The 13,291-nt window shown below is 32.6% G+C and overlaps 1 protein-coding gene across 1 annotated transcript in view; it reads left to right on the top strand.

Annotated features, from left to right (window-relative positions):
* The window catches only part of LOC108689289 (acetylcholine receptor subunit alpha-like 1), a 92,254-nt gene that overhangs the window by 76,069 nt on the left and 2,894 nt on the right, over positions 1–13,291 (top strand). Inside the window, exons 4-5 of the mRNA XM_018196011.1 lie at positions 1,531–1,711; positions 7,293–8,345. Coding sequence (XP_018051500.1) covers positions 1,531–1,711; positions 7,293–8,345 — 1,234 coding nt within the window. The remainder of the gene's footprint in view (positions 1–1,530; positions 1,712–7,292; positions 8,346–13,291) is intronic.

A 13,291-nucleotide genomic window follows, 5' to 3' on the forward strand; every position in this document is an offset into this window, starting at 1 on the left:
TCTATATGTCAAAGAGTCCTCCCCGTCTCGATTCAGTGGAGGTCAGTCGCGGAGGTAATGTCGTCACGTGCGCGGAACGAGACGTCGAATGAAAAATTCACGAATTGGCGCGAAATCGGCGCAAAACGGATCGACACACATGGCAGAGCAGAATTCAACAATAGCTGGTGTGCTGAACTAATAAGAATGCCATGGCCAACTCCGACCGAAAATAGTGCAACAAGTGTGGTCGCGACAGCTGCGACGCGACAGTGCGGCCATAGCACTGCGAATATTGTATTAGAAATTCCTGCAAGCGCATTACCTCGGCGATTATTTCTCACGAGCACTGTACTTTCAGTCCTGTGCAATAACATCGGTATTCTGGTGCTGTATCGTTTATTCAACGGATTTTCTTATCTCGGCCGCCATAAGTTCATCGTTGTAACGTTCAGTGTGTTAATTCCTCGAAATTTTGCAATAAAATAAATTTTGCGCGGAATAACCGGGTAATCTGATGGCTTTAATATGAAAATTATTATTTCTACAGAATTTAGGATCACAATAGAATGAAAATAACGTGAAATCATCGCATTAATGATCTTATAAGAAAAAAAGAAATAAGAATGATTGTTCTTATCTTTATAAAAATTAAGAGAAAATAAATTTTTATATTTCTTTATAAATGAAATTAAAAGAATAGTAAATAAAGAACAGTAAAAGAAGAAAGGCTTTATTAATTTGCGATTACTCATTTTGTATTATTTCTTTTCTTTTAAAAAAAATTGTATTATGCACATTGTTACATGATTGATAAAAAAAATGTGATAGTGATACAAACTGAATAGCTTCCTAAATATTTCTACAAATTTAAAACAAAGAGAGAGAGAGAGAGAGAGAGAGAGAGAGAGAGAGAGAGAAAGAGAACAGAAAAATGAGCAAGTTAATTTCTAGAAGAATTTATAGGAGAAAGATGGCTGCGGCAATAGATGGTACAGTTGTTTCGTGTTCAATGTACGCACCGAAGCGTACATCGCTTTGTCAAATTTTCACACAATAACATTTGAAGCGTCGCCTCGCTTTATTCGGAATATCGATTGGTACCGTTTCTATTGGCTTTACGTATTGGCAGGAAGCTTTTAACTTTCTACTATGACATTGTAGATTCGCTGCATGTTGGCAGCATTTCTTCTCTGTCACGAAGCGCAAGTCTCGCAAAATAGGGATGATCTAGAGATTTCTAGATCTAGAACGGAGTTACATTGTTGCTTATAAGTTCATTTTCGTAACAAAAATGAAATATTTCGTCGAACAAGCATTCATAGATCGCGCGGAGTTAAAATGTGACTCCGTGTGTTTTTTGTAATCGCACATTTAATGTGAATGTGCTATATTGCGCCATTTAAATATGTGCGATTTGCATAGTGTTATAAAATCGGCGAATATCCAAATACATCAATAAAAGAACATGTTATTCAAAACTTCGACAATACTTTATTTTTTATGTTGTTGTTTAAAATATTTAAAGGAATTATGAATTTTCTTTTTTAGTGCCGATGGTAATTACGAGGTGACTATCATGACTAAAGCGATTTTAAACCATACTGGGAGGGTCACCTGGAAACCACCAGCGATCTACAAATCATTTTGCGAAATCAACGTGGAATACTTCCCCTTTGACGAGCAGACTTGTTTTATGAAATTTGGTTCATGGACTTACGACGGTTATACGGTAAGTATTGTAATTCGAATGTAATTAATTGATGCGAATTTTTATTTTGTTGGAGATTATAAATTTATGCCTGTCAAATATTTATACTAACAGTTTAGTTTCTTAGTTTTATTACACATATATCTCACAAATAATATATAATTTCAATGTAAAAAGAACAGAAACTGTAAGACGGTAACTCTAAATAACTAAAAGTGTATTTTCTAAATATAATTCTGCAGAAATAATTGCAAAGATTATCACATGTGGTAAAGCAATTGGAATTTACATTCTCTAATGTATAATGCAGATTAGAATGTTTGCGTAGAATATTTTATGCGCAACATTTTATCGCGAGCTTAAATGTAAACAAGTGTCACATACATATTTTTCTTAAAAGTAGAAAAATATTTTTTTCGCGATATTTTTAAATAGAAAAATTTTTCTGTTATAAAATAGCTTTTTGATAAATGGGAGTAATTTAAGTAATGTTATGTATACGTTCATCGTTTGCATTAAATTGCACTCATATTTTTACATATTATGAAAAGATTTTTATTATAAAATCATAATTCTACATAATATATAAAAGCTTTTTTAAATTTACATAAAGTTGTATTTTAAATTTATAAATGAAAAGTACAAAAATGAAATATTATTAACATTATTTATTATTTATGTATATGTATAATTACGAGTAATACATAGATATAATTATGAATATCACATAAATTAATCCTGAATTAGAATTAATTTGTAATGATGGATATATTACGTCTGAAGTTTTTGAATTATTTTATTTATATTATTTATAATATGTATATATTTTATTTTCTTTTATAGTTTCTACAAATGTAAGATTGAGAAATCTTGTTATAACAAGTTACTTATAGTTTTTATTACAAAAATAGTTTATAATACAGAAAATACGTAAAATAGATATTTATAAATAATAGATATTTATATGTTTGTAGATCTAAAAATATACAAAAATTTAACTTGTTTTTAAAAATATACAGTTAATAGAATGATTTACAACTATTATATTTATGTAGATGTAACTGAAATTTTTTCCATGATTTTGAAAGATGGATTTTCAATTGAAATGAAAAATTTCGATTTATATACAAATATTTAAACAGTATTTATGAGAAATATTTAAGATCGGCTTTTTCAGCTAACTTTTACTCGTAAATTAAGCCAACCTCTCTACGTTCTGGTCTTATTACGCTCTAAAGAGAAACAGAAAAACTGTAATTTCCTGGATAACTTTATCCGACAGCTAATTAGAAGTAAAAAAAATTGCGTATTAGTACGGCAATAGTTAAAAATTGCAACACTTCGTTTTCCTCAAACCATTAATTACATATTATTTGTATTGTGCAATTATTCTAAATTATCTTTAGTTGATTGAGAAAAAAATTCTATTAATTTATTCTTTAAATAAAAAAAAATCTTTTTTATTTGATAAATAAATTTATTTGATAAATAAAGAAATTTAGAATAAATTTTAGTCTATTATATATTTGTTCTTATTTTATTTTTTTCTCCAATTTATAATTGAATTTTTATGTTTACCTATATTACTGTGGTATGGTACTCAGTTAAATTTATTCTTTATTATTTCACAAAGGATAAAAAAATTACTTAATTTTTGAGCACCTATTTCCGATTGATGCAATGAGAGCTGCATTTTGCGATGTCTCGACGATATTCTTTCTTATGAGTTCTAATTTTAACTAACACAAATAAGTACGCATATATGTAAGAGAAAAAGAAATAAGAGAAAACATCGATGAATGTCACAATTCGGCGATTATATACCGTGGCGCCTGTTTGTCTCATCCATTACGTTTTTCTTCGTGCTCGATCCGACAAGCGAGACTCCTCTCGCTGACTGACGGATATATCCGTCACTGACAAATCCGCCTGTCTGCGAGAGTTTTACTGCTGTACAGCAGCAGTACGTAGATATAAATCCCACGTCCGTACGAGAGTAAGCCATTTCGACAGAGAAGCTCGTCCGCTAGCCACTTCGAAAACACACCAGTGCCAATAATCAACCTCTCATCCACCTGCGGATAGCTTCTGTTTCCATGCTTTGGTTTCAATTTCCCCCTATCGGCATGTCTTGAGTGCGTATCGAGAATATTTTTCACTGCGAAAAAGATATCGAGATAGTCAAGAGTGGAACGAAATGTTGTGAAATTCTTAGTCATGATTTAGATTGGATAGATAATCGATATTGTTTGATCGATCTTCTTATCAATTTTACATGTCGTTTTAAATCATTGCATATTACGATGTTAATAAATCATCGTAACAATTTATAGCTAATATACTTTCATTATGAAGCAATATAAATCAGTGTTGTACGTTAAAATATAACATAAAATATAATATAAAAATTCATTTCTAATTTCTTTAGACATAAAAATAATATTATAATAGAAAATATTACACTGTTTTTTTTTTCAAGAAGATATTTATTAATTTTATTGGAGAATTATTATACACAATTTTTTAAAATATGATGGCGATAATGGCTTATGTAATCAGTTCGTAATTTTATTCCACTCTGCAGAATTTGGAAGGTTAGAAAAAGTTAAGATAGATCGTTAAGCCTTTACATTGATTTCTTCTGTAATTGAAATTAAAAAGGGAAAATCTTGATTCCGAAGGAGGAATCAAAGATTAAAATTGAAAAATTAGGAAACGAATCCGATTAAAGCAACGGCACGAGAAAATGCACGTGAAAGGCGCAGTGAACGAACAGTGATTGCTCATCGAACTATCGACAGATCTCGAAAGTGGTCCAGGGAAGATCATTCAGCGAAACTCCAATGGTGGTCGCGATTTTGCTCTCCAAACCTTATTCGAATTCCGTAGACCCTTCGAGACCCGTATTCCATGCAGCCATTAGAGATATCCAATTTCTTTCGTTCATTTTCTTTTCGCTCTCTTCCTTTCCATGTTTCTGCTCTCTCTTTGTTTTTTAAACAATCGCGTATTTTGAAAATTGTGCTGAAAGATAAAAAAATGAATTTGGGCAGCACATTGACAGTAGGTCAAAAAATGTTCTCCGAACGTAGAATATAGTTACACAAGGGTGTGTCGATCAGTTAGATTTTCTGAAATTGAAATTGAATTGAGCTCCTTGCAACAACTTGTTTGAACGTTTTATAACATTATTGGATCGCAAATTTTTATCAAATATATGAGTAATCATTACGCGTTAAAATTTCATTAAAAGAAAATTCTAAGAATCAAATAAAGAATAAGATTTCTATAATTGAAGTTCAATTTGGATTTCTTAATTTTGATGTTTTTAACATCTTTCAAGTTTATAATAATTAAATACTTAAAATTGATATAGAATTAATATCTTGATAGTAAAATAAGCAACTGAAATAAATTCTTTTTAACTTCAAGCATTTGTACATGAAAGAAAATGGCGCGATACTTTAGATCATTCTGTATTGCTTTAGAATGTAAGTGGATATATGTTCACAGAACACCCTTGAAAGTCAACCGCGAAGTATTATTTATCGCGAAGGGCTGTGTCAGAAATGTCTTCGTGTAAAAGTCGTAGAGTCCATAAATTTCAAGACGCAGTTTAAGCTACAATGACTCTTTCGAGCTATTATCTTCTTCAGATTCGAACGATGTGAAATTGTAGTTTGCGTTATTTATACGTTTATCTTTCTTTCTTGGATATCTCTTGCATATAAAATATTTTAAAACAAAATGCAAATTATTAGTGATATTGTATCTTAGAAAATATTCGACCCATCAAAATATTAATATATGTGTTTAAAAATTCAATATTACTTGTCATTTCATACGACAAAATTTTTCAATTTTTCAATTTCAATTTTTAAAAGCTGATAGGCTAATCAGGATAATTGTTAATTAATGAGATAACGTGTACATGAACGCGCTTACACATGTAGAACCATGACACACACACACATACACACACACACACACACACACACACACACACACACACACACACAAAACACCGCCACCGTTTTGTCCGTCCAACTCCTTCCGTAACTCTGATTATCCGAAGTACCGATTAAACAGCACGCTAAGATAACAATCTTTAGGTATTCTAAGTACTTGTGTTTCCTGATTATCTCTCGTTGGTATGTTTCGATTATGTTGGTATGCATCGAACTGCCGAGTTGAGGATTAAGATGCCAGATGCGATGGAGTGGAATAACAATTGGGATTTAGCTATTGCAGTTTTGGATTAGGCCTCTAAGATCGTTTCAATGACGCGTAGTTTGAAAGCCGGGGATTCAGAGGATTCGTTCGAAAGATTAGTTGGATTACAAATCTTGAAATGGTTTACAAAGCTATTGTATGCAAGGAAGATGTCGGATTACGATATGTTTTGCATATAAGTGTACAAATATAAATGTATTGCTTAATACTTATAGTAAATTTTTTTGATGATGATATATAAAAAGTATGATATACATCTATGAAAACGAGAAGATAGAAAAAGGATGAATAGGAGATTATTTAATTTAATTTTGTTTATTTTTAATTCAAATTGTTTTATGCAGGAAATTCGTAAAAAAATGTGTTACTTTTTATTATTATTTTTTTTCTTACAGATCAAAGTTTTTATTTTAAACATACGTTATATCAATTATACAAAATTATTGTATAAAATATAAGATAACTATAAATATAACTATAAATATAAGATAAAATTAATAATAAACAACTTTGTTGACTTCTCTCATATAATTGTAACCATTTTAGTCACTAAAATAATTTTTATATTCTTTTAAATTTATAATTTTTTCTAATATTTGCGTACATTATGACATTTGGAAAATTTTAACAGAAAAAAGCAAGTAATATTCATGAAATGATAATCTACATAAGCTACAAAACATTTTAAAATTCAATTCTTTATTGTTATTTATACTTATATAATAAAAAGTATAATAAAAAGTATATTTTATTTTATAATTTCAACTTTTACTACTGATATAATTTACAATTATGATGATCAAAATTATTTTTAACTTGTATACAATATGCAAATGTACTATATATTTACTGATGTAAAGCATAAATTTATTTCAATAATATACGTGAGTTTCGTGGCAATGTGTATTTTAAAATAAAATATTCATACGTAGTACATTATTTGCGTGCAAAATATATGTTCATATATAATATACATATATATTATACATATAATAATTATTATTATTATACCAATATTAAATTCAAAAGTTAGAAAACCTCAATATTGAAATATTACGCTGAAAACATTTTGAAAATGTAACTAACAAATATGTTTTATGCTGCAATCACATATGACAAACAAAACATGTTCTATATGCTGTAATCATGACAAACATTCTGTATGTTGTTTAGTCAACAATCATTTGCAAAACTATAATTATTATTAATTAATGCTAAGAATAATTCGTTATGTTCTGTCACTGTAGAAAAAGGAGATTTATGATTGCGCTTTTTATATTTGATCGAGATCGTAAACGATTGCCTTTATGCATTTGTGCACACCATATCCAATTCCATTCACGTTCGATCGTTTTTCTTGTGTTCACAGGTCGATCTGCAGCATCTTCTGCAGACCGAAGATTCGAATAAAATCGACGTCGGGATCGACCTGACCGACTATTATATCTCCGTCGAGTGGGACATCATAAAAGTGCCTGCCGTGAGGAACGAGGCGTTCTACATATGCTGCGAGGAGCCCTATCCCGACATCGTGTTCTACATCACTCTGCGCCGCAAGACCCTCTTCTACACGGTGAATCTGATAATACCGTGCGTGGGCATATCCTTCCTATCGGTGCTGGTATTCTATTTGCCGAGCGACAGCGGCGAGAAGGTCTCCCTGTCGATCTCGATACTCCTCTCGTTGACGGTGTTCTTCTTGCTGCTGGCCGAGATAATACCGCCCACGTCGCTAACGGTGCCACTCCTGGGCAAGTACCTGCTGTTCACGATGGTGATGGTGACCGCATCGGTGGTCGTCACGATAGCCGTGCTAAACGTGAATTTCCGCTCGCCCGTCACCCATCGTATGTCCAAGTGGGTGCGGATAGTGTTCATCCAGGTGCTACCGCGTTTTCTCCTGATCAAACGGCCGAAGAAGGATGACTACGACTACGACGATGAGGATGATTCAAAGATCAAGGGTGGCCCTGGGGTCGGCGTGGGCGACATCGATGATAACGGTGTCGACGACGAGGATGACGACGAAGATGATGTTGAGGCGGCGAACGGCAAGCCGCCCGAGGGCATCCTCACCGATGTGTTCCATGTTCCAGAGACTGATAAGTACGACACGTACTACGGCAAGAGGTTCAGCGGAGAGTACGAGGTACCGCCACACGGTCTGCCACCGCCAGCGACGAGGTACGACCTCGCCGCTGTTAGTACCGTCGGCACCGTCGCACCCTGCTTTGAGGAGCCTTTACCCTCGCTGCCACTGCCGGGGGCGGACGACGATCTCTTTGGGCCAGCTAGCCCTGGATACGCTCACGAGGACGTCAGCCCCACCTTCGAGAAGCCGTTGATACGCGAGGTCGAGAAGACCATCGACGACGCCCGCTTCATCGCCCAACACGCCAGGAACAAGGATAAGTTCGAGAGCGTAAGTATCATACTTGCACTTTTAATACATTTTGCTAGTTTACTCCTGAGTTTCGGGTCATTGTACGAATAATGTTATTGTTGAAGTGATATTGGAGAAAGAAATACGCGTCCAATGGATATGCTTTAATAAGTTCTATTTTACTTGTGCGCTCATTCATTCGAAGTTATATTGGATTACGACACCAAAAAGCGAAAAATTATTCGAACTTTTATATCCATGTTATACGAACCGTTAAATGGTTCATCATATTTGAAAAAGAAAGGTTATTACTAAGAATTATCTTTTGATTCTCTGTACTAATAAATGACTATGTAATTAAATCTATATAGACATATGTTCTATATAAATGAATAAATGTAGAATTATAATAGATATAATATGTTAGAATCATATAATATATTTTTTAATAAATTGAATTTTATAAAAGGAAAATTGAAAGACTTGTAGTTGTTAATTCACGTATTAAAAAGGTAATTTTCAATATTTTAAAATCTATTCTACAAATTCGCGAGAGAACTTCATTCTTAACGCGTAGCTGCAAAAATAATTCACAGATCTCTTGGTATTATTATTGTAAATGTAATTGATAACAACTAGTCATAAATCTTAATTGCGTATTCGCGAATTACGAGAGTCGGATTATGTATCAAGAGATCAGCGGGGATCACACAATACGCACGATGGATCATTTTGCCCGAAATGTATTTCGGGAAACCACGATCTCCGGATTATTACCGGAGGAATTGAGATGCAGTTGACACAGACTCATGAACAATACGCGACTGCTTTTATCTCTCGTGCAAATATATCGGGTGTTTAATTGCAATTATTTTGAGAGAAGAGGATAGCCGAGATACTCGCGTAGGAATAACATTTGTTTATGTAATAGAATATATAACACTGTTTGTAAAAGGTTACTTTTTTTTTCCCCAAGTGTTGTACATGCCTCCCATAGTATTGTACATGCTTTGATCATTTTTTCGCGCTGAATGCCGTCGTCAAAATTTGCGTAGCGCACCAGAATTTTTAGTAAGTTGGGATAGTTTCTGTCATAGACTTTATTTAGAAACAAAAAGTTTTTTGTTTTGCTGTAAAAAACATCATTTTGAGCCCATTTCACCTCAATTTATTGAAAATCTCGACATGCTACGTAAATTCTGCCGACAGCATCGCGTTCAGCGCAGAAAAAATTTTCAAAATATGTGCTGTGACATTTTGGAAAGAAATTTAGATGTCCAACAGTTTGATAAAATCTATTATTCCCATTTTATTAAATCGCTATATACATATTTTGTCTCTCCATTAATTCGAACGATTGTATCCACATTAAAGCAAACGTTTAAAATAAGAAGCGTATCTTCAAATTTTCGACCGTGTCGCATTCTTTTCGTGTAATTTTGTTTCTTGAAAAATCAACTACTTGCAAGAAATCAGCTGATAGTCATTAATTCGTATGAAACTTCATAGATATGTCTTAAGAGAAATAAATAACGATACGATAAATAACAACGCTTCTTTCGTGTCCTATCGCCCTTTAATAGTGTGACGTCTGACCTTAAAACCAAACGCCCACTTTTTCACGTAACTTTTAAGCTGAATGAAGCAAAGAGAAATGTTTGTGGAAGTTTATAATGCTCAGCAACTTTGTTTTAGATATCAATATGCTTTAAATATAACACAGCTAATTAATCTTAATTTTTAATTACGCCTAATGTAATTGAGAAAATCTTTTGTGAGACGATAATTTTATGTTATTGTGTTTTACTTAACAGTGATATATACTTTTTTTATAACTTTCCGCCAATCGCTGATACCACAATTTTCTAGTCAGAGAATATTTCCAGCAACTTTTCCTGCAAATCATATTTAAAAAAATGTTCAGATAGATTGCGAAATGATATATCGGAATCGATTTATTTGACATAATTTTTTAAGGAGCAGATCTTAATTGTAATTAAGTCGTGAAATCATTAGAAGTTATAATGATTTGTAAAACATTAGATTACCTATGTGATGCGCGCAACTTTTATAGTAGAAACGGTGATTTGTATATCGCAGAGCTTTATGCTATTGTGGAAGAGGATTACTGCACGTTTTATTGCGTTGCATTCCGGTATGATGGTTAGGGCGGTTTCCGATCATAACACGTACGTCGGTCACTACCGCGATATGCGAATGACAATAATGTCATACGTATCATATGCAACTGTCTTTGTAATTTTGCACGCAATGAAATATTTTTGTTATCGGCAAATCCGCGTGACATAAAAGGATTATTGACTTCCATTATACAAGGAGTAATACGAACAGAGATTTTCATTTACCTAGTCATCGCACTGGAAGTGATACTATTATATTAAAATTTTAAGATATTAAGAATCGACAGGAGAGACTATAGAGACCTCTAGTTGAAGACGAATTTCTTTATGCTGAAATTACGCCTAAAATATTAGATGAATCGCGTTTTAATTGATATTCGTAATTAGGAAAGGCTTCTGAAGGCTTGTACAGAGCTATTTTTTGGGGAAAAAAGGCAAAATAAAAATTTATTTTGATATCTCATCCATAGTGCAGTTAAGATGTACATAATTTTATTAAAAAATTTTCAAGAATCAATTTGCAAAATTCGGCTCTGTACGCGTACGTCTTCGTAGCTTTATAAAAAAAGAAATAAAAAAAATTTTATAGCGTAATATTACTTCTTAGAGACGAAATATCAGCATAAAAACAGATATCTGCACCGTGAAAAAGGAACATACTATTTTATTCATTAAAATATTTTTAAGAATGAAATTGCGAAATTTGGTTCTTTAACAAGCTTCGCAGCTTCGTAAAATATAAGCCAAAATGAGTTTCATGGCAAAATATTTCTTCTATGAGACAATGTATGGTAGAATCTAATAAAGTGCAGGTATATATAGCTGCATCACAAATGAGGTGCAAATGAGTTGGCTTGTCATTTCTGTGTCGACTCTTAAAACACTATATTAGATTAAATTATATTGATGATTCGTACAGTCCTGTCATTAAAGCGCAGAACTTTATGAGATTTCACGAATACTTGAAATTAATGAATTCGGTGAAATCAGAAACATAAGATTGTGTATTTTTATGAAGATGTCTTTCTACACTATCGATTTAGAAAAACTGAAATCACAGCTATCTAAAATATCGAGTTGAAAGATATTGAAACTTTTGAAGATGTTGAATTAAAGAGAAATAAAAGATGCTAATTTGAGAGATGCTGTTGTGTCAATTCTTTCTGGTAACATACAATACATATAAGATTATGAAATGTACACTTATCACATCCATGTTTGAGATTCGAGAACAATCGAACATTTGAGCGCTTTGATTATTTTTACGAATAAAACTATATTATATTACTTGCGGAATGTTTGCAAACGTATCCGAGTTTGCATTGTCAAATTGGCATGCACGAGATTTGTTTCAATTTCAATTTAATTTTTGATTGGCATCGATTTATGTTCGCACGTTTTAAAGTCGTCCAAATATAAATACGCATTTAAGAAAATTGCAAAACGATTTTCGTAATGATCGTATGATGATACTTGTTAACGTCGCACGTTGTCCGTCTATGTGTCTATTCAAATTATTCTATACATATATATATTTATTTTGATTTGTAGAACCTGACCCAGATTCTCGAATTTTAGGTGGATCGCGAATTGGTTTCTTGCAGTATTTCGGATTTTATAGTGTCGAACGTATCGCGACCCGACTCAAACGCGTGTACTCCAGAGATTTGGAAATCTCCTTCGTAAAATCGGGAGGAAGCGTCAACTCTGCCGGATTTCGGCGATAGACATAATCCGCAGCAGCAGCCATGAAATAACGATGTTGGAAATACTGAAGAAGGTTGAGATTAAACAAAATGGAGCATTCCCCTTTTCGGCCTTTTTACACTTTATTTTCGCTCACGTTCACCGCATGGTTTTCCAAGCGTGCAATAAAAATGAGATATCCTCACATTCATAAAAAATATTGACTATCGCATAACCCACTTTATAAAACAAAACGCATTTGAAATGTTTGGAATAAAAGTCTTGACGAAATATATAACTGATTCATGAAATTCCGAAAGAAACTTTTTAATCAGAGAAACAGCAACATTTTGAACATTTTCTCTAATGAAAGTTGATTCCGAGCTTTACGAGAAATGATTATGTGTCCAGTTTCCGAAAGTTTCAAAGCATCCTATTTTTACTTAAATTGAAACTTCGTGATTTCGGATGTGGCTTGATTTCCGGATACGGTTTGATTTCCGGATAGTTTGCCAAGATAGATCTTCGGATATCCTAGTACCGCGATAAGTTCAATGAAGCTTCATTTAAAATCATTCTCGATATCGTGCGCGTAATTTATACGAGTAAAGTATACGCTGGAGAACGCATTGCGGCAGAATACCATTCATTGCCAAATGCGCCCGTTTTGCGGCAAATGTCATTTACGAGCGTACATAATGCGGAACGCATCTAGAAATCTTCATCATTTTGCAATATTAAGATTTGATGGAAGAAATTTAATTGAATGCTACCCAAAATTCATTTCAATTTTATAAAAAAATTCTTATTTTATTTGATTTTGTCCGCTTTAAAAATATCCATATAATCTTTTTGCAAAATGCAAATGTGTTTTTATGCGTATCACGTTTCTTTAGAGTAACACATATTATTCCGAAAAATATTTCTCTTATACTCTTATCTCTCATATTTTATAAAAGAGCTGTGAGATGCGTTATTTTAAGAACGCCCTATATAGAATAATGCATATGGGTGCTTACAGTAATATGCGCTTTATATGCCACGTATGTTAGCATGTAATAACATATGTACGTTATATAGGTGTGTCCCTAAGTATATATTATATGCATACGTATATAGGTAGAGCATGCAAATGCATTTGTATATGTATATATATAT

Source organism: Atta colombica, unplaced genomic scaffold (assembly GCF_001594045.1).
Source record: "Atta colombica isolate Treedump-2 unplaced genomic scaffold, Acol1.0 scaffold268, whole genome shotgun sequence".
Lineage (NCBI taxonomy): Eukaryota > Metazoa > Arthropoda > Insecta > Hymenoptera > Formicidae > Atta > Atta colombica.